Source organism: Pongo pygmaeus, chromosome 5 (genome assembly GCF_028885625.2).
Source record: "Pongo pygmaeus isolate AG05252 chromosome 5, NHGRI_mPonPyg2-v2.0_pri, whole genome shotgun sequence".
NCBI classification, from domain to species: Eukaryota; Metazoa; Chordata; class Mammalia; order Primates; family Hominidae; genus Pongo; species Pongo pygmaeus.
The window spans coordinates 144,090,757-144,112,333 of record NC_072378.2 but is presented as its reverse complement, the minus strand read 5'-3'; the positions used below and the strand labels follow the sequence as shown (position 1 = coordinate 144,112,333).

The 21,577-nt window shown below is 40.3% G+C and overlaps 1 protein-coding gene across 7 annotated transcripts in view; it reads right to left on the bottom strand.

The window, feature by feature from the left end:
- PHACTR2 (phosphatase and actin regulator 2) overlaps positions 1-21,577 on the bottom strand; it is a 298,637-nt gene that overhangs the window by 116,659 nt on the left and 160,401 nt on the right. For all 7 annotated transcript variants that reach the window (XM_063666682.1, XM_063666684.1, XM_063666685.1 and 4 more), the window contains exon 2: positions 9,611-9,778. In XM_063666682.1, the coding sequence (XP_063522752.1) occupies positions 9,611-9,778 (168 nt within the window). The remainder of the gene's footprint in view (positions 1-9,610; positions 9,779-21,577) is intronic.

Sequence of the window (21,577 nt, the reverse complement as noted above, 5' to 3'; positions counted from 1 at the left end):
GATATGTACATATATCCACATGAGGGTACAGAGAAAGAACAGAAAATATATTGTTAAAAAAAAGTAAAACAGATCACCCCGTTAGGAGGCTCTGGGTGATATTTTCCACAAAGAGAACACTAAATAAGCAGAAAAGTGATAGAGAGTTTTTATGGGAACTTCCAGCTCCCTAGACATTTACAAGATGCTTAATTCTTACTGATAAATTCCTCTTTAAGTAAGATGAAATTCTATTCTAGACTTAATTCTAAATAGTGAAAATGTGGTTGGTGAAGTAGAAATAATAAGAATTTTTGGAAAAGTCACCATGTTAGCTTAGGATTAAAAATAGCTAAGAAAGAACACGTGAGGTACCGCCAGATGCAGAGGCACCCTGTGGACTCCATGAGCACAGGGAACTGGTCAGGCTTGTTTATGACCATGTCCCTAGTACACACTGCATTGGGCCAGGAACTCCATAAAAACTGAGTGACCTAGACAATCTAGTACATTCCTGTGGTGAGAAACTCTGAAACTGACAATAGATAAAGGGATGAACAAACTTAAAGAAAAGATGGAAGGACGATCATGTAACAATGTGATTAGGAGATAAACACACACACACACACACACACACACACACACATCAGAAGATAGTTAGAAAGACTGGAGATAATTTGTTTCAGGCCAACACAAAAGGAAACTTCCTCAACAATTACAGCTGGGAATAAGGAATTCAGGGAGAAGCTCAATGACTGTATGTTATCAGGGCTGCTGGAGACAGGGTTGATTTCTGCCCTAGAGACAGAACTAGATGGCTAAGATCCTTTACAACTCAAACATTCTTAATTTCAATTGAAAATTATGAAAGTGTTTTACTATAGTAACAATAAATAGTGTTTGGCTGTATTTGAATAAATATTAATAGTCCCAGGCTTCAGGCGTTTTATGGGTTAAACTCAATTTTGTAAATTAGTTTGGGAGCATACCCATAATTCCAAATAATCTAAAAATGCAGTACCAGAGACACCACCAGTATGTAAGTTAAGGATTGCTTAAGAGAGAGGCAATAATGCATTGTTATTTCAACTTAGAAAGGCAGTCTCAATAGGACTCGATACTGTATCCACCAGAAAACACCAACATATGCGCCATTCTAAACTGGAACTCCATGAGGTTGGCTTTCTGACTTCTGGTTTGATGGTGGGTCAGAATCTGCCTTGCGAATCTGAGTCGAAGAAAGAAAGCCATAACAAAATGCTTATATTATAGAGTTAAACCCTGCTCCTCTTCTGGTAGAATTGTATAGAATGAAGTTCCATAATTTGTTAGGAGCCATGGAGCTGCAGTAGATATCAAGATTGACAACCAAGCCCGGTGCAGTGGCTCACGCCTGTAATCCCAATACTTTGGGAGGCCAGGGTGGGAGAATCACTTGAGACCAGGAGTTTGAGACCAGCCTGGGCAACATAGTGAGATCTCGTCTCCACAAATAACACAAAAATTAGCCAGGCATGGTGGCCCATGCCTGTGGTCCCAACGACTCAGGGGACTTGAGGTGGGAGGACTGCTTGAGCCCAGGCGGTCAAGCCTTCAGTGAGCCGTGATCACTCCACTGTACTCCACTCCAGCTTGGGTAACACAGTGAGACCCTGTCTCAACAACGACAAAAAGATTAACAACCATGAGGTTCATCAATGTGAGGCATTTTAATGGTTAAATTATCAGATAAAGTTTGTAAAGGCCTAGAATCACAATGTGTCCACACCATTACTGAAAGCGCATGCTATGGCTAACCCTGTGATGACTTCCCAGGGTTCTCTCAGTGCTTTCCCTTCCCTCCTTCCTGCCTTTGCTTCAATGTTACCTTCCCAGGAACATTTCCCAATTTGAAACTGTAACCTCCCTCCCACATTCTCTATTCCAATTCCTTGCTTTAATTGTCTCTTCTCACTTTCTAACACAGTATCTAACTTATTTGGGTTTATTTTCTGCTTCCTTCTCCTACTAGAATGTAAGTTTTTTGAAAGAAGGAAGATTGTCTCCTTTATGTCACTAAAATCTATGAGAGTATCCCTAGAGCCTGTAATAGTTCCTGACATATTGTATGTATCACATACAATAGATGAAGATGCTCAGTAAATGCTTGCTGAGGACAAAGAAGTGTCAAACACTTGGCTGGGCACAGTGGTGCACGCCTATAATCCCAGGACTTTGGGAGGCTGAGGTAGGCGAATCACCTGAGGTCAGGAGTTTGAGACCAGCCTGGCCAACATGTTGAAACCCCGTCTCTACTAAAAATATAAAAATTAGCCGGGTGTGGTGGTGCATACCTATAATCCCAGCTACTCAGGAGGCTGAGGCAGGAGAATTGCTTGAACCTGGGAGGCGGAGGTTGCAGTGAGTGAGACTGCACCATTGCACTCCACCCTGGGCGAGTGTGAGACTCCGTCTCAAAAAAAAAAAAAAAAAAAAAGAAGTGTCAAACAGAAAGCAAGAAGCCCTCCGTGGATCTAGATGTGCTGTGTGGCCTTTGGCTGGTTATGTAACTTCTCCCTGATACAGTAAATTGGGAAAAAGGAAAGATTCCTTCCTCTTCCTCCAATATGATGTGAGAGTGAATGATAAATAAAAGCACTTCTAGGCCAGGCACGGTGGCTCACGCCTGTAATCCCAGGACTTTAGGAGGCCGAGGCAGGTGGATCACCTGAGGTCAGGAGTTCAAGACCAGCCTGGCTAACATGGTGAAACCCTGTCTCTACTAAAAATACAAAAATTAGCTGGGCATAATGGCACACGCCTGTAGTCCCTGCTACTCAGGAGGCTGAGGCAGGAGAATCACTTGAACTCAGGAGGCAGAGGTTGCAGTGAGCCGAGATCATACCACTGCACTCCAGCTTGGATGACAGAGTGAGACTGTCTCCAAAAAAAAAAAACCACTTCCAACTTCTTAGTGGAATAAGATAAGTAAAATCAAAATACTGTCATTTATTAATGCAACCAGAGCAATCCTTAACAAATATCGCCTTAAGCAAATCCTTTAACTTCGCCCTACTTTCTAGATGTGGAAAATAATCCCAAATAGCAACATTAGGTCTCTATGGTTACAAGAGAATATTATCCTTTAATAGGACCAAACATAACTTTGATCCTTGCCAACAATTTTTCTACATGTGCACTGTGGAAAGCAGGCCAGTCAAGTAGAAATAAAGTAATTCTTCAGACAAAATCCTTCATACAGCAAAAACTAGTGTGTGAGGCAAAACCATGTATTAGAGCCACCTTTCAATGATCAGTCCTTTCTGATGTGGGTAGGAAGACACCTTTTAGAGATGCAACTAGTGAATGGTTGAAAGTACTGGCTATGGGACCTCATTGCTTAGGTTCAAATATTGCTTTTGCCTACTGCCAGGTGTGTTTTCTTGGGCAAGTCATCTAAATGATCTAGCCCCAGTCTCCTCATCAGTAGAACTGGGATAATAGTAGCCCTTAAAGATTGCAGTTCATAAGGTTGTACTGATGATTCAGTGAGTTAATATGAATCAAGTTCTTGGAGTAGAACCTGGTACCTAACAGCATTCAATAAAAATTAGCCATCATTATTACTATTAGGGAGTACAAAGTACCTTCAGAAAATCAGACATCTGATTCCTAGAATGCTACCCAAAAATCTAGACAGGCATTCTTTTTCTATTACTACCAACACAAATAAAAGTCTCCATTTTATTGAAGATAAGTTGCCTTGATTTTCTTTATACAGGAGTATAACTTACTTTTAAATAAAGACAAAAGATAGGAAAATATTTTTTCTAATTTTACTGGCTTCTTAATAGTGGTACATGGCTGTAATTGTGAAGTACATGTTTTGTTAGTATTTTAATATGTTATAATTTTTAAAATCTTCAATTTCTTTTATAAAGTCCCAAAGCATAGGCAGGGTGTGATGGTTCATGCCTGTAATCCCAGCACTTTGAGAGGCCAAGGACGATGAATTGTTTGAGCCCAGGAGTTTGAGAACAGCCTGGCAAAACAGTGAAACCCTGTCTCTACAAAAAACACAAAAATTAGCCAAGTGTGGTGGTGTGTGCCTGTAGTCTCTGCTATTTGGGAGGCTCAGGTGGGAGGATCATCTGAGCCTAGGGAGGTTGAGGATGCAGTGAGTTGTGATTGTGCCACTGCACTCCAGCCTGGGGGAACAGAATGAGACCCCCTTCCCCCACCAAAAAAAAAATTCCTAAAGCACCCAGTACTGTATTTTTGGTTATAGTGGGTATTTAATAAAGAAGCAATTCAAGGTGTTTTTTTTTTTATTACATCCCATGTATAAGTTATTACATAAAGAACCTATGTGAAGTGCAACAAAAGTGAATGTGATAGTCTCGGCCCTTAAATACTTTACATAGTAAATTAGGAGCATAAGACAGACACTAAAACAAGAAAACAAGTTAAAATAAACATGTCCTAATAGGAGTACAGGCAAAGGAGGATCAGCTGGTGCTGAATCAAAGTCAAGAATATCTGCAGGAGAAAGAGACATGTTACTGACCCTTGATTGATTGGTAGTATTTCAATAGCTATAGCTGGAGGAAGGAGGTGCTCATAGGAACAGGAAACAGCAAGAAGAAAAAGAAGAAACAGGAAAGACCAAGAAGGCTTGGGGCATGCTGAGCCAGTGACCCAGCATGACTGAAGTCCAAGGGCTATGGACGAATAGAAAAGATAAGGTCAGTTTGGGTTAAACTGAGAAGAGCTGAGAAGTCTGGATTTTGCTGAAGAAGCAACGCAGACCCAGTCACACTTTTTGAGCAAGAAGTGACAGGAGCAAAGTCCCATCTGAGAAATGTTTCCTGATGGTGGTATCCAAGAGGATATGGAGGGGCAAGAGGGGAGACGGGTGCTCTGCCCACCTATGTCCCCAGATCCACACATGTTGGGCCACTGCTGCTGACCAGAGCAAGCCCTCCTCTCCCTGCTCACCCAGCTCTTGGGCTATGTCATTTCTAGCAACAGTAGCTCCAGCACCACAGGCTTAGGATCTTAGGGGACTCCTCTTCCAAATCCATGCCCTGTGTTCCACTTTATATAGCAAGTTTCTGTCCTGAGTCCTTGGGTAAGTTCCTGTCCTACTTATCAGCTCTATTCCCTTGTTCTTTAAAAAAGGACAGGGCCATAGGCTGAGCGAGGTGGCTCACGCCTGTACTCTCAGCACTTTGGGAAGCTGAGGTGGGCAGATTGCTTGAGCCTGGGAGTTTGAGACCAGCCTGAGCAACATGGTGAAACCCCATCTCCACTAAAAGTACAGTACAAAAGTACAAAAATTAACCAGGCATCGTGGCGTGTGCCTGTGGTCCCAGCTGCTTGGGAGGCTGAGGCGGGAGGATTGCTTGAAGCCAGGAGATTGAGGCTGCAGTGAGCTGTGATAGCACCACTGCACAGCAGCCTGGGTGACCAGGGCCCTCTTCAAGTCTTTCTGATTCCCATAACAGACACCATCTGCCCCACCTAAATACTCCTACCTGAGAAAAGAACACCCTGGTTACTGAGGCCTGTCTGAATTTTCTAATATTGCTCACCTGGATGCTCTGAGATTTATCCTACCTGTTGGAACTTGTGCCATTTTGTAGTGAAGTACTCATTGTTCTATTTGCCTGGCTTGATACTTATAAAGTCATTATCTTGGTCACTCGGGTTCCTGACAGCCTATGACATCCCAAACCTCCTCTGTCAGCCTCACCAGCTAGGTCAGGTTCCCCTTGTAGGTAGGCTTGCTGCCAGAACTCTACCTCTCCCTGTCTTCTCTAGTGGCCTACAGATTTCTATAGCTAGCTACAAATAAGCATAGCAAAAAAGCTACGTTGCACTAATTGAGACATTAGGTGATAGGACTAGACAACAGGGATTGACAGGATAGGCTGATGTTAAAGACTATGCATGAGGAGAAAATAAATCAAATGTTTTAGGAACTGATAGAATGTAGAAGATGGTGAGAGAAAGAAGAGTCAAAGAACTCCATGGTTCAAAGTCTGGATGCCAAAAGAAGCCATGTCTACAGTAACAAGGATAGCTGGGGTTAGCAAGGGATCTGTTTTGGTTGGAATGCATTTATACATAGTACTTTTCCACTCCCTCTTCCTTCACTCCCTGTGTCCATCATAGCATTTATTAGTACCTTACCTGTCTAGAATGAAAGTTCCATGAGGGCAGGAACTTCACTTGCTTATTGGCTGCAGAACACCAGCTTCCAGAACAGTGCCTAGCAACTAGCATGTTTTCCACAGAAATACATTTAGACCATATGAATGGATTTCGAGTTAACATGCTGTCCTCAAATAGTGCTACCCATCAGCTGCTTGGGTAGATGTGCATGGGCATCAGCTGGAGCCTGGGCCAGTTTGAGGGATGTGGGTATGGGAAAGAAGGACATATTCAAAGCAACAGAAGGGCTAAGGCACATAGCAACCTTCCTGCTGGGGGTTAGGGGTGATGAGAAGAGGAAGAGAAAAGGCAAAAGAGAGAAAGAGAAGTCAAAGACAAACAAGACAAGGGTAGCTTTTGCAAATTAAGGAAGAGGTATTTTGGAAATTAAGGCAGGACTGACTGTTCAGTAACGGCAAATGTTGTAGAGGTTGAAATGAATGAAAGTAAGAGAATGACACTAAATTTAATGGTTACGAGGCTTGGAGTAACCTCGGTGAATACAGGATACAGAGATAGATTGCAGTGGGAAAAGGAATGAGAACATGGGAAGAAAGTAGAGGCAGCAGAGATAGGTTAGATTTTCAGTAAGTTTGGTCTTGATAGTAATACACTATGAGAAGTTAGAGGAACAACTGTGTTTATTTAGACAGGGCGTTTGTACTTTTAGCTTTGGGGAGATACAAGCATATATAAAAATCCAACCAAAGGAAGGATGTTTATATCCTCACCTCCCACCAAATCAAATCAAATCAAAGCAAAATGGGAAAAAATGATTATGTAGGGAAAAAAAAAAAGATGTAAATGCCATTTTGAGTTTTAACGATAGGGAAGGGATAGAAGAACCTAGAGCTTAGGTGGGACCTCTCATGCAGGAGAAGAAAAGAAATGAAGAGGGATATCTGAGGGAAGTGGACAGAAAAGAGACCTATTCTCCTGCCCTAGAATCTAACAGCCAGACATTGAACAGCCTAAATCAGAGTTGAAGATATTGGAAACTTTCTGCTTTAAAATAAGGCCAGAGAACTGGAAGCTGGGGCATAAACCCAGCCTGCCCTATAGGACAAGATGTCCTTTGGACGTAGAATGAGCATTCCAAAATACAACTGACTCAAGGACCACCAAAACGGGCCACGAATGGGACCCTTCTTACCTCCCACTACAATAATAAACATGTTATTATAATGCATTAATAAATTAGTGTTACATCCTATCTACTACCAATTAAGAATTCCTATAACAGAAACCCATACTAGGAAAAGTGGTATTTATCACTGTGCGGCAGAACACAAGGTTCATATCCATGTGAATACCAACCCAGGAGTTTAAGAGAAGGACAAAAGTAGAAGAGTTACTTTTCTTGGAAGAAATGAACTTTCTTTTATACCTCAAGATATTGTGAGTCTTGCCTAAGGTGTACTTCATTGATTATCAGACAGCAAATGGCCCTGATCATACCCAAACAGCTCGATTCCATTGCTTGAGATAATTTTTTAAAGAAGAAAATAACTTTCTCTTGGTTATATCCAAATATTAGTTTTGTGCAAAAGTAACTGCAGTTTTTTGCCACTAAAAGTAATGGCAAAAATCGCAACTACTTTTGCACCAACTGAATATATCAGTTTTCCTCTAGATATGACATCTTTCTCCAATTTGAAAAAAACTTACGTATGATACACCATTTTGTATCATACGTTCATTTTCGTACCTTACGTCTCGAGCCCTGTTCCCATCTTGGGTAGTCTTGGTAACATGAAGAGCCAGATTCTCCCAATGCTTAAGCATATGTGAGAGGGAGGCACTTGAAGAAGACCAGTGAGGTTCCTTCCACAACCAAAAAACAGAGGAGAACAAGATGCCCAGCCAGGGACTGGAAGGAGTCAAGGGTGTAAGGGTGTCTCTGGGGACCACCAACAGAATCAGGAACTGAAGCACCTCCGAGTTCAGCACATTCAACTCCCCAGTTTTGCAGGCGAGAAAACTGAGGCTGAACTGACCTGTTCAAAGTCACCCAGCCGGGTGTCCTCACACAGCACGGCACTCTGTCCCCCACCTCTCACTGCCTCCTAACCCAGAAAGCCACTTAGGTACTGAAGAGGACCCAATAACCAAACTAGCATTATTTTCCCCTAAGCCAAGTTTCTCTTCTTTCTCTATCTTTTTATTACAGAAATTTTCCAATATCCATAAGCAGAGAAATGAGAATAATAACCACAATGGACCCATTGCCCAGCTTAAACAACCCATTGCCAGTCTTCCTTTATCTATAATCTTACCTACCTCACCCTCCTCCAGGATTATTTTGAAAGAAATTCCAGGTAGCTTATCATTATTTCTTGTTAAATATAAAATGCTCAAATAAACTATATAGCTGCAAATGCATCCGAGACCACTTTCTTTGGGGAGCTTTGATGCTCCTATTCCATATCCTTGCATTGTGTGTAGTATTTTTAATTTCATTTCACAGCTCTAGAACAAAACCCTAGCTCTTATCTTAGTACAGACCAATAAGACATGCTCTGTGACCCTGTACATCCACTAACAATATTAGACGGTGGTGCAATGAGGAATTCTCATGAAGGGATTGCCTTGGACAGTAAGCATGGGGAACGTTGAACTTACTAAACACTTTTCTATTTTAGACACAATACACTCACGCTGACACTTGTTTAAATTGGGCTGAATTCTGGCCTGAGATTTAAAGCCAACTTTGTCCACGAGTTGATATGAAAGGCACTAAGCAATGTAACTTTTAAGGTTTAACAAATCTACAAACTAAATTAACAATCAAACATTTTCACACCAATAGGGTTGTGCCTCTACTCTCTTAAGACAGAGACCATTTATTTGTCCTAAGGATATGATAGAAATCTAAAATCAAATATAACAAAACTTTTCTTTCATATAGCCACTAAAATCTTTCCTAAAGAATAAATACATCAAAAAATACATTTTTAAAAAAGATTTAATTAACGAACAAGACCGTTAACATTATGTTATGTGTATAGCAGTATAGTCTACTAGTTAAATCGTTAAATATTTATATATTAATATAAATAGTATAGTCTAACTAAATATATATCTAACATCATGTGTATATAAAAATGGATACCTGCCATCACAATGTTGATGAATAGCATTTCCACTTATAATTTTCTACTATTTCACTCCCTCGCCTCACCCATCCATTTTTTATATAAATTTACAAATACATATTTTTAAATAAGAATATATTAGAAAGTCAAGGTCAGTACAGAAAGAAGGCAAATCAAACTCTTAAGTTGTTTCATCCTTATTTTATTCTTAAAATAAAGAATTTCATTTCAAATATGGATTAATTTTTTTCTGGGAAAAAACACACTGTAAAACATAATTTTCTACCTTTTAAAACATTTTACAGTTTATCCCATCTTCTAACCAGTTATGATACTCATACCTGCTGAGGTTTCTCTAAATTTGTCGCTGGTCTTCTTTTTCCTCCATTTCCAAGGCTTAAAGATTTTACCAATGGTGGATAGTTTCCCCTTTCTTTTGAAGGGAGGTGTTTGGGAACCTGCTGTGGGGCCATCTGAGTTTGCTATAGAAGTTTTGTCCAGTCCGTCAACTGTATAAAGAAAGATATAGACAGAGAAAGCTTGTAAAAAAGGTTGTAATAAAACAACATCATCAATTGGTCCCTGGGCTGTTAACGGTAAGCACGTCCACTCTAATTGGAATCTCACATAAAGTTTATTTGTCCCATTTCACAGCTGGTAGGACTCCCCTCATATCAATCAGTCAATCAGAAATTACAGCCCACTTAGAAAATCATTCTGGGGAAACAGACTAGAAGCAAGAGACTTACATTATAGATGGGGCCAGACAAATGAGTGTCTGTGCAACACAGCTGAATCCATCTGCAACAACCCCATCAATATTTTGTACAGGAATAGAGTATTCTAAGTATTTGTGAAATAGGCTGTTCCTCCAGAGACTAGTCTGACATTCTCAGTAATGAATATTACAGTTATGGTGTAGTTAAAATCATGGTTTCTCTTTCACAAAATAAAATTTGGTGCCAGGAAGTTAATTCTATTTTTACAAGGCTAAAACTATCTTTTGCTTCTATTACAAAAAAGGTTTTGAGCTTCAAAGAAACTGATAACTACACTAACAACAAAAAATATGTGGAAAATTTGGGTACTGTGTGTGATAAAAACATGTCTTTGTATGTCTTCACTATTTTATTAATCAGAAGAAATGCACAAAATCTTAAGTTGCCTTGCTTGCACTGTGTTCTAGGCTGATGGAAGATAGCAATGACTTATGTTACACCAACTATCAAATTTTAATGGCAAAGAACTGGAAGCAGGCCAGAATGGATGAACTATAATATTATTCCATCAATAAAATAGCACTTGAAATGATGGCAAAAAAAAAAAGAAAAAATCAAAACAGTAGTTTCTTCTTAGAGGCAGAAATGACCTGAGAAGAAACTTGAGGGAACGTATAGCGGTGATGGAAATTATCTCAACGATGGTTGGATTACCCAAAACTCATCAAATGGTATTTATAATTTTTTGCATTTCACTTTATGTAAAATTTACCTTTAAAAAACCGTAAACAGACAGTGAAGTCTAATTAATGACATGTATGCTGAAGTGTTTAGAGGTGAAGTGTACTGATGTCCGTCAAAAATAATAAATGGATAGATAGATGGAAAAGGCAGATGGATAAAAGTGCAATAAAGTAAAATATAGCAAAATGTTAAGTGTTGAATCCAGCTGGTAGATATGCATACGGGGCGTGATACCAATTCTTTCATCTTCTGCGTATTTTTAAAAACTTTCTTAATATTGGTAATAGTAAAACAAATAAAAACAAAAATTGAATAGCAAGGACTTCTGCTTCCAAGAAGATAAAACAGACTTACTTTTTCTTTTTGAGACAGAGTCCTGCTCTGTTGCCCAGGCTGGAGTGCAGCGGCGTGATCTCAGCTCACTGCAACCACCGCCTCCTGGGTTCCAGCAATTCTTCTGCCTCAGCCTCCCAAGCAGCTGGGACTGACTACAGGCGCATGCCACCAGGCCCGGCTAATTTTTGTATTTTTAGTAGAGACAGGGTTTCACCATGTTGCCCAGGCTGCTCTCGAACTCCTGACCTCAAGTGATCCACCCGCCCTCAGCCTCCCAAACTGCTGGGATTACAGGCGTGAGCCACCACACACAGCCTAAACTTAACTTTTTCTTATTCCTCTGGCTAAATACAACTAAAAAAAACCAAAAAACAAAAAACAAAAAACCATGGATGTTGCATATAAATGTAAGAAAATTCTGTAAGGCCAAAAGAAAGTAGACAAGCCTGGGACCTCGGAACCCAAGAAACAACACGGTGGTGAGATTCCTGGGTTTTCTTTTTGCCTCAAATATCCCAGACTCGTAGCTGAAGTCAGAAACCTCGAAAGGCCAACAAGCTTGGAAGCCAGCAACCCAGAAACACCAATGGACACAGACCACAAACGTCTGCACTCTCTAGCCACATAACCAGGAAAGGGGCAGAGTAGCAACATAAGAAACTTTTAGACAATAACTGCTCTACTACAGCTGAGCACCATAGAAGAACCTGTGACCACGCATGCCAGCAAAGGCTGAATGGAGTTACTAGATTTCCACCCTCATGAGCCTCTGAAAAGGACCCCTAATACCCCTACTAGAGTGGTGTCAGAGAAGACCAAGCAGGAAACTAGCACCTTTATGCCTGGTGGCTGATAATGAAGCATCTTCCACAGTGTCAGTGGAGACCATGTAGGAAGCCCTGACATCCATCCCTACTCAGCAATAACTGGGTATCTCTCCCCTTCCCCCCAATACAGAGGTGGCCAAATCATTGCACACCGGGAACAAGACCACCCCAACTGTGGTATCAAGGGAGACCACAAGGGGATCTGGAAATTCCACCTGTGCCCAACAGTAACAAGGACACCCCACACACATACACATCGTGTCAACAGAGGACAGGTGGAGAATTGGGATTTTTACCTCCGTGTAGGGGCAACAAGGTGGCACCCACTGCTTCCCCTGCTATAGAGGTGTCAGACAAAGCCAGTTAAAACCGAAGGTTTCAAACAAGATCTAGAGTCACATAACATAATACAAAAATGTCCAAGTTTCCATCGAAAATCACCTGACACACTAAGAACCAGGAAAATCTCAAACTGAATGAAGAAAGACAATCAATAGACGACAATTTCTGAATTCTTATGAGTTCTCCTTCCACACAAATAGGAATAAATCCTATTCCTCCCACTAGTGAAGGGTACTGTAATTTCAGGTACTATCTGGGCAGAGATGGGCAGACACTGTGCATTGCTAGGGAAAATTGGAGATTCAAGTCCTATGCTAACTGATTCTTCTGAAAGTGGTTCCTACCCCTACTTTCAGCCATAGCACAACAGATAGAAATACAGGGGACAGACTCATTCTGAAGCTAATTCAGAGCAAAGGAGCAAAATACTTATTACTTCAATTCAACTCCTGTCCAACTTCCCTCCTTGAACCAGAGGGCAAACCCGGGGGGAACTGAGAGTATGGTTTTACTTGTTCATGAAGACTTTCTGCTGAACTCTCATGAAGGGCTTAACTTTGAACAACTTAAATGTTGCAAAATACAAAAGGGCTGATTATTATGAACATAGAAACAAAAGTTTCCATCTCAAATTCATCTCTGCGGCTACATGTCCAGTTTTCATTTTCTTACAATATATGGGATCTTTCTCTCCCAACCCACATATCCAGTTCCCTGATGCTCCATAAAAATTCTACTTTCCCTCTGAAGCAATTAAGAACAGCCTATTTTTCCCCTATCATAAACCACACTTGCAATTTGAAACCATATATTGGCACAGTCGGCCGATGTGCCATTGTACTTCTCTTAAATCATGAATGTGAGGACCACTGTCATCTGCTTTTGAGTAGTACGGGCAGAATATTAACTCTCCTCTTTAGATACCCAGGACACTGGCATTGCTATTGATATTTCTATAATTTTTCTTGTGGATCAGTTTTCCATTAAAATCCATTTGAAACTTTCCATAAATCCCAGATGAAAGGTAAAATTTCTTGATTGTTTTCAATGTTAATTTTGATCCACTTTTATGTTACTAAGAGTAACTTGTCATTCATCAGAACTTACCTTTTCACACTTGAGTTCTACATTTTAAAACACAGCATATTTTGAAATACAGTCATTAGCTAACCAAATGTAGAGACTTTAAATGACACAGCTCAGTCTATCTTCCCACTGAAACAAGCCCACCCCTAACAGAATTTCCCCACACCACCAATAGCTAAGAAATCAGAAAATACATACAGGTTTTATTTTTTATTTAAACAGAAATGTATCAGGCAGTCCCAGTGCAAATGTGACCATATAAGCTAAAAACAAATGAGGCTAGATAATTATCATATTGTTAAGGTTTAGAAATGTATCCTCACCCAAATCCCATGTCAAATTGTAATCCTTAGTGTTGGAGGTGGAAACGGGTGGGAGGTATGGATCATGGTGGCAGAGTTTTCATGAATTGTTTAGCACCATCCCCTCTTGATACTCTATAGCGAGTGAAATCATATGAATTCCAGTTGTTTAGAAGTGTGTAGCACCTCCCTCCCTCTTCCTCCTGCTCCAGCCATGTAAGACATGCCTGCTTCCCCTTCACTCACGTGCCATGATTATAAGTTTCCTGAGACCTTCCCAGAAGCTAAGCAGAAGCTGGCCTGCAGAACTATGAGCCAATTAAACCTCTTTTCTACATAAATTACCCAGTCTCTGGTATTTCTTTACAGCAGTGCGACAACAGACTAATATACATATGAAATAAATTGTAGGTTTGAATAGTCTTCCCTTTGAAATTTGATAAATAAATGATAGGGATTCTCAGAAAAATTGAATCTACTTAATAGAGTTTGTTGTATGTTTATACTATTTAATAGTTATGATATTTCAGATATCAATTTTTCACCACACATAATTATTTCAGGCACTGAGAAACTGAGACAAATGTGGCATAGTATTCCAACTCACAATGTTGTAACTGAAGGACCATTTAGAAAAGAATCTCCATAAAAGAACTCTTGGTACTAATTTCGTACAAACTGACAGCCGCCCTGTGGAAAAAAAGTAGGTGGCAAAAAACATGGTCTCAACTTTTCTCCAAATATCCTTAAATATCTGAAGGTCAATGAGAATGCATTTTTGAAGCCCAATCAAAGCAAAAATAACTAGGAGAAATCGTGTGTGGTAAATAATGCTTTGATAACACTCTGCTGTGTATGCTTTAAGAAAGTTAAAACAAAACACTAAGGATATCAAACTTTATTTCCTTAAAATATGGTTTCCAGGCTTTGTTATGTTTTGTGCTTTATTATGTTTTTGCAATATTAAGATTATCTGTGTATATTTTTATTTCTATTACAGTTTTTGTATTTCTATTATAATTCTGTCACTTTCCCCTTTAAAAGCCACAGAATATATGGCAAAGAAAAATTAGAACAGTGCTTAGGGAAGATTTAACTTTATTGCCTACATTTACATGAGGTCTCTTTCTCTCTCTCAATTGGAACAATAGCTTAAGATATATGCTATCATTAAACAAGGGCAGATGTACAACATCTGGGCACAGAAGCAACCCACTACTGGTTAGGGTGAACTGATGGTATAAGCCAGTGATGAGGTCAGGGGGAACTGATGGTATAAGCCATCACAGATGAGCTTGGATCATGGTTTCTAAGGCAGCCAAGTGGCTATCCTTGCCTTCTGTTGTCTAAAGGAGTTCCTTACTCTCTTGCTAATGAGAGTTTACAGCAGATTGGGTCAAATATCTTCCTTTTAAGGGTAAGATAAATGGCAAGTGGAGAAGAAGAGAAAATGAACAGAAGAATCAAAATGTGTGGTATCACACGGGGTGCAGCTTAAAAATTCTGAAACTGCTGAACATGTATATTGGGATCAAACAAGGAAGTACATGAATGGCAGATGGTGGAAGCCAGGTTTCTCACTACTGGAGACAGAAGTTACAGATAAGCGAGAGAGTAAAGCTAGAATGATCCATGCAGCCCCGATGAGAGTTGGAGACATCTGCATGACCCCATGTTTGGCCAGGTAGACAGATAGATAAGTAAATGAATATAGACATGTATATATGCATGGGTTTGCTTACACACATGTATTTGCTAGCTCTGTCCTCTCTGAAGGTCTAGAAGCAGTAACACCCCAGTAGCAATGAGCACGCCCAGCACACAGATCTTGGTTTCTAATAGCATTCTCCAATAGACAAACACCACCTCCTTACAGAAAAGGCTGCTTCTAGAGCTGGGGCATGGAAAACTCTAGATGAGCCCTGCAACATCTTGTAGTCCCAGAAAGTGCTCAAAAAGAAAACCAATGGGAGGAGCCCACTCAAGAGTTTCCAAAGGCCAAAGCTGGAATAATCTCAGCAACAAAGTAAAAATATAGTATTAGATTATAACCCAAAGTACAAAATAAACATCCGCAAATCCATACTCATGTAGATAAATATTGAATGAATAAATGAATGTGGGAGAAGAGGTAAGTCCTTACAGAATTCCAAATAATTTATATACATAACCCTCTCTCAAGAAAGTGGAGCTTAACTCCTGACTGCTTAAATGTGGGCCATCCATAGTGACTTCCTTCCAAAGAGTGCAGTATGGAAAGAGAGGAGAAAGGAGTGGCTTTACGGTGAAGATGCTGACAAACAGGACCTTAGCCAGGGATCGAGGTTCACATCATCAGTGATAAGTTGTGCTGACAGTATGTACTCTTGATATGATATAAGGAGAATGGTACTTCAAAACCCACAACCCTGTAGTAACTACAAGGGAAACATCAGGCAAAACTAAATTGAGAAACATTTCTAAAATACCTGACCAGTACATCTCAAAATTTTCAAGGTCTGGCCAGGCATGGCGGCTCATGCCTGTAATCCCAGCACTTTGGAAGGCTGAGGTGGGCAGATCATGCGAGGTCAGGAGATCGAGACCATCTTGGCTACCACGGTGAAACCCCGTCTCTACTAAAAATACAAAAAATTGGCTGGGCGCAGTGGCGGGCACCTGTAGTCCCAGCTACTCGGGAGGCTGAGGCAGGAGAATGGCGTGAACCCGGGAGGCGGAGCTTTCAGTGAGCCGAGATCATGCCACTGCACTCCAGCCTGGGCTACAGAGCAAGACTCCGTCTCAAAAAAAAAAAAAAAAAAAAAAAAAAAAAACAAAACAAAAATTAGCCAGGCTTTGTAGCAGGCGCTTGTAATCTCAGCTACTTGGGAGGCTGAGGCAGGAGAATCACTTGAACTCAGCAAGTGGAGGCTGCAGTGAGCCAAGATCACGCCATTTTACTCCAGCCTGGGCTACAGAGCCAGACTTGTCTCAAAAACAAAACAAGGCCGGGCACGGTGGCTCACGCCTGTAATCCCAGCAATTTGGGAGGCCGAGGCGGGCGGATCACAATGTCAGGAGATGGAGACCATCCTGGCTAACACAGTGAAACCCCGTCTCTACTGAAAATACAAAACATATCTGGGCATGCTGGTGCGTGCCTGTAGTCCCAGCTACTGGAGAGGCTGAGGCAGGAGAATCCTTGAAGCAGGAGACAGAGGTTGCAGTGAGCTGAGATCGCGTCACTGCACTCCAGCCTGGGCAACATAGCGAGACCTCATCTCAAAGACAAAAACAAAAACAAAACTGCCAAGGTCATTCAAAACAAGGAAGGTCTGAGAAACTGTCAGACCAGGGAAGCCTAAGGAGACACCACTGCTACATGTAACATGGCATCCTGAATGCATCCTGGAACAACAAAAAAGACGACATTAGGGAAAAACTACTGAAATCCTAATAAACTGTGGAGTTTAGTTAACAGGAATAATATCAGTGTTTGTTCCTTGGTTGTAACAAATGTATCATGCTGATATAAGATCTCTCTGTACCATTTTTTCAACTTTTCTGCAAATCTAAAACTACTTCAAAATCAAGTTTATATTTTAAAATGTGGCATTCGCTATCATGGAGGTAAATGAGGATAAAGATTTTTTTCTTAGGAGTGAGGAAGTCAGCTCGAAGGGGCCTCGGTGCCTACTGTCTTTTACCAACAGGAAAGATTTCAGCTGAAAAGAGTTTTGGAAAGTAATATGCTTCAGACTTGGCCATCTTTCTCTCCAAAATTCTCCCTTTACTAATACTTTCATTCCCAGTATAATATAAGTAAGAGAACATTTAAATGGCTGTTTCAACACTTTTTAGCACATGATGGATCCAGATAAGGTAAGTAGTATTCAACATCTTGCAAAATGGTAGACAATGGGCCCAGCTCCAGCACGCATCAGGAGGTATACATCCACAGTTACTGTGTAACCATACACAGAGAAGAGATTCCAAACATCCCTCCACCACACACACACACACACACACACACACACACACACACCCATGACGGACTTACCATGAAGTGAATAAATCAAGGCTGGCTGACCTTTTAAAGTAATGCCAAGAAAAATCTTCTCATTATCAGTACTGTGTTCATCAGAGACATATGATACATATTTACGGAAAAAAATTAAAACAAATTTATAGTCATGTCCTTGAACATGTGAAATGGTTAAATGTAAAAATTTTTAAAGGAACGATCTAAATATCTAAATAATCTAAAAATTTTAGATTATTTTTTAACTTTCTATATATAAATGTATTCCCTCACTTAAAAATCTGAAAATAATAGAATTTTAGAGTTAGAAAAGATCTTGGCTCAGAAGAAAATTGCTTTTTATCAGCTGATGGTTCCTTTAAAAATAATCAGCATTAAGGTAATAATCATGACTAAAGTATTTTAAATATTATTTTGCCATCATCTTTTTAAATCCCTAAGAGTAAAAGAACAGAATGTAAGCAAGAAATTAAATTTAAAGAAAAAGAATAGAATGTGAAAACATTACTATATTAGAGTGTATTGAAAGGATTTTAGTCGCTCTGGAGGAAGATTGCTCATAACCCTGCTATTCATACTTGCCTCCCAATTTGTCAATTTTCATTCCCCCATCACGTGAAAGAAACTACAAAGTTATCTAAAGGCAGTTGGGATAAGATCAGTAGTTCCCACAGTCATTAAAATTAATACTATGGAGATTTTCCAAAAAGATTTTTTCGAGGCATACGGACAGAATGTAAATGATATTGCACTTACAATCCCATTCAGACCAAAGTATCAATCATTTCAAAGCCCCAGAAAGCCTCCTTATGCTTCTTCCAAATCAATAGCCACCCTCTCACCTCTATTCCCCCAGATAACCACTATTTTGACCTCCAGCAGCATTGATTTGTGTTACCTGTTCTTTTTTTTTTTAGTAATTTTTTGTAGAGACAGGGTTTTACCATGTTGTCCGGGCTGGTCTCAAACTCCTGGACTCAAGTGATCCACCTGCCTGGGCCTCCCAAAGTGCTGGGATTACAGGTGTTAGCCACTGTGCCTGGCCTGTTTTACCTCTTCTTGAACTTTAACTTAGTGGAATCACACAATATAATCTTTTGTATTTCTTTCACTGAACGTCTGTGAGATTCATCTATGGAACTTTTTTCCCTTACTTGGTTTCTGGGAAAGCTCATCTACTTCTCCACCATCTTTTGATGTTGCCCTGAAGCCATGATAAATTAGAATTTCACCGAAGCAAGACTAAAGGTAGAGAAGTAGTTTATTTTCTGTAAAAAAAAAAAAAAAAAAAAAAAGAAAAAAAAAGTTGTATATATATTCTTACAATGCATATTAGAGCACTCAGCAGTTCTGAGCGATGTAATTTATAAAAGCACTGGGTTACAGTGTTATCCACCATGGGACAACTATCATGTTTAGTACTTTCACATTATGCTATATATTAAAGCCCTATATATATAAGGAAACTGGGAGCCAGGAAGGCTATCTGGCTTCCCAAATTGTTAACTAGTGAAAGAGATAAGAGTCTAGGTCACCTGATTCCTGATCCAGGCTTATTTCCCACTATACCAGGCTGTCTCCATTGGCATATGATAGCTAAACTCATGGTGAACCAGCAACACTCCTAGTAGCTCTAAAATAGCAGTAAGACTATTTGTAAAAAACAAAAAAGCAGGCCGGGCGCTGTAGCTCATGCCTGTAATCCCAGCACTTTGGGAGGACGAGGCAGGCGGATCACGAGGTCAAGAGATCGAGACCATCCTGGCCAACATGGTGAAACCCCATCTCTACTAAAAATACAAAAAATTAGGTAGGTGTGGTGGTGCACATCTGTAGTCCCAGCTACTCTGGAGGCTGAGGCAGGAGGATCACTGGAACCGTGAAGGCGGAGGTTGCAGTGAGCCAAGATCATGCCACTGCACTCCTGTCTCAAAAAAAAAAAAAAAAAAAAAGCAAAGAAGACATTGCACAATCAGGACAAGCAATAAATCTGTGTTATTGTTCTGGGTTTTGACCACCCAACTGGGATGGTAATCTGTAAGCCAAGAAGAGAGTTGGAGCCTAGTTCCAACTCTGCTACTTAATCAGCCCTGTGACCTTGTGCTAGGACCCCAATTTTTCATTGCTGAAATTAGGAGACTAGGTTAAATGATCTCTAGGCTCCTTTCCAACTTTAAAAATTCTATGACTTCATATTGCTTTGTGCTGAGTGTATCAGTCTTGTAGGTCACATTAAGACCTATTCTATTACTTGATATTTTATTACGCTAAAAAAAGGACCTGTTCTAAGTGCTTTACAAATACTGCCTCTTTCATCATTACTACAACCCTGCGAAGTAGTTGCTATTAGTATTCCCATTTTATAGATGAGGAAGTTGAGGCTGAGAGAGACCAAGCAACTAGCAAGATCCCACAGCTGGTAAGCAGGATTTAAACTCAGGTAGTTTACCTCCCAAGTATTCCCTGTACAAAAATGGGGAGGAGGCTAGTGGGTGGGAGTGGATTTCTATTTTAAGAGAAGGCAAGAGATAAACCCTAATGAGTAGTAACTCAATTCAACTCCCAGCCACTTACTGGGCTAATCCAAGGAGTTAGGGCAGGTACTGTTTTGCTGTCTAAAACAATGCCCAGTGTCATCACGGTTAATTTCATGCTGGCGGCAGGCAGTGTACTCTATACTTTATACTGACTAAAGTAATTTGATTGTACAGAATCCTTATTTATCATAATATTAATTTTAGAAGTTTGATACTATCAATTTTTAAACTTGTTTTTTTAACAGAGGCAGACATTATTTTTAAACTCCCAGAGGGAAAAGCTACTAAAGACTTCCATCTGCCTGCAAGCACTGACAAGAGAATTCCAGAGTTTAAACTTGTGGCCAACAGGCCTGCAGAACGAATATGTTTGTGCAGCTGCACGACATTCTGATTCACTGACATGAACAACATCCCCAAGACTTGCTACAGGATATTTAACAGATTAAATAAAGTCGCTCTTATTTGGGGTTTACAGAAATTCTGATTGAGTAGGCAAAGGGCCACTTTGCTAATGGAAAATCAATTTTAATGTAAATAAAAGCATTTTACATTTTGAATGCCACTGTTATCGCTACAAGGGAAGGGTTGTCTCTATGAACAGATAGGATGACTGCTTAGGAATAGCAAGATGTTTGCTACAGAGAGGAAAAACGTGACAGGAATCAACCAACAACCTATCTTGTTCCCCGTAGATGTTTAGTCATATACAACAACTCCCGGAGTCTGGAGTGGAGCAGGTCGTGGTATATAGAGTGTGTGCTGTGTTTGTGAAAAGGAAGAAAAAGCTGATATATCCCCAATGGACAATCTGCCAAGTGAAAGAATTTCAACTCATCCATGATAGGATAATGATTACCCTGTTCATGCTGGGAATGTGCGTCGGCACAGAACTTTAGGGGAGAAGCTGGTAGACCTTATATATAATTTGTAAAATAAAATATACTGAAATATCACAGTTCTCCTCTCGCCCCCGCCTCCCCACCGCCCCCAATCAATGGAGTCTCGTTCTGTCACCCAGGATGGTGTGCAGTGGTGAGATCTCAGCTCACTGCAACCTCCGGCTCCAGAGTTCAAGTGATTCTCCTGCCTCAGCCTCCCGAGTAGCTGGGATTACAGGTGCATGCCACCATGCCTTGCTAATTTCTGTATTTTTAGTAGAGACGCAGTTTCACCATGTTGGCCAGGCCAGTCTCAAACTCCTAAGCTCAAGTGATCCGCCCACCTCAGCCTCCCAAAGTGTTTGGTTTACAGGCATGAGCCACCGCGCCTGGCTGAAATATCACAGTTTTTAAGTAAGGGGCTAAATTTTGTTTCAGACAAAATTATGAAAAAATTCCCATTGAGGATGAATGTAACACAAATATTATTAAAATAACACATTAAATCTAGAC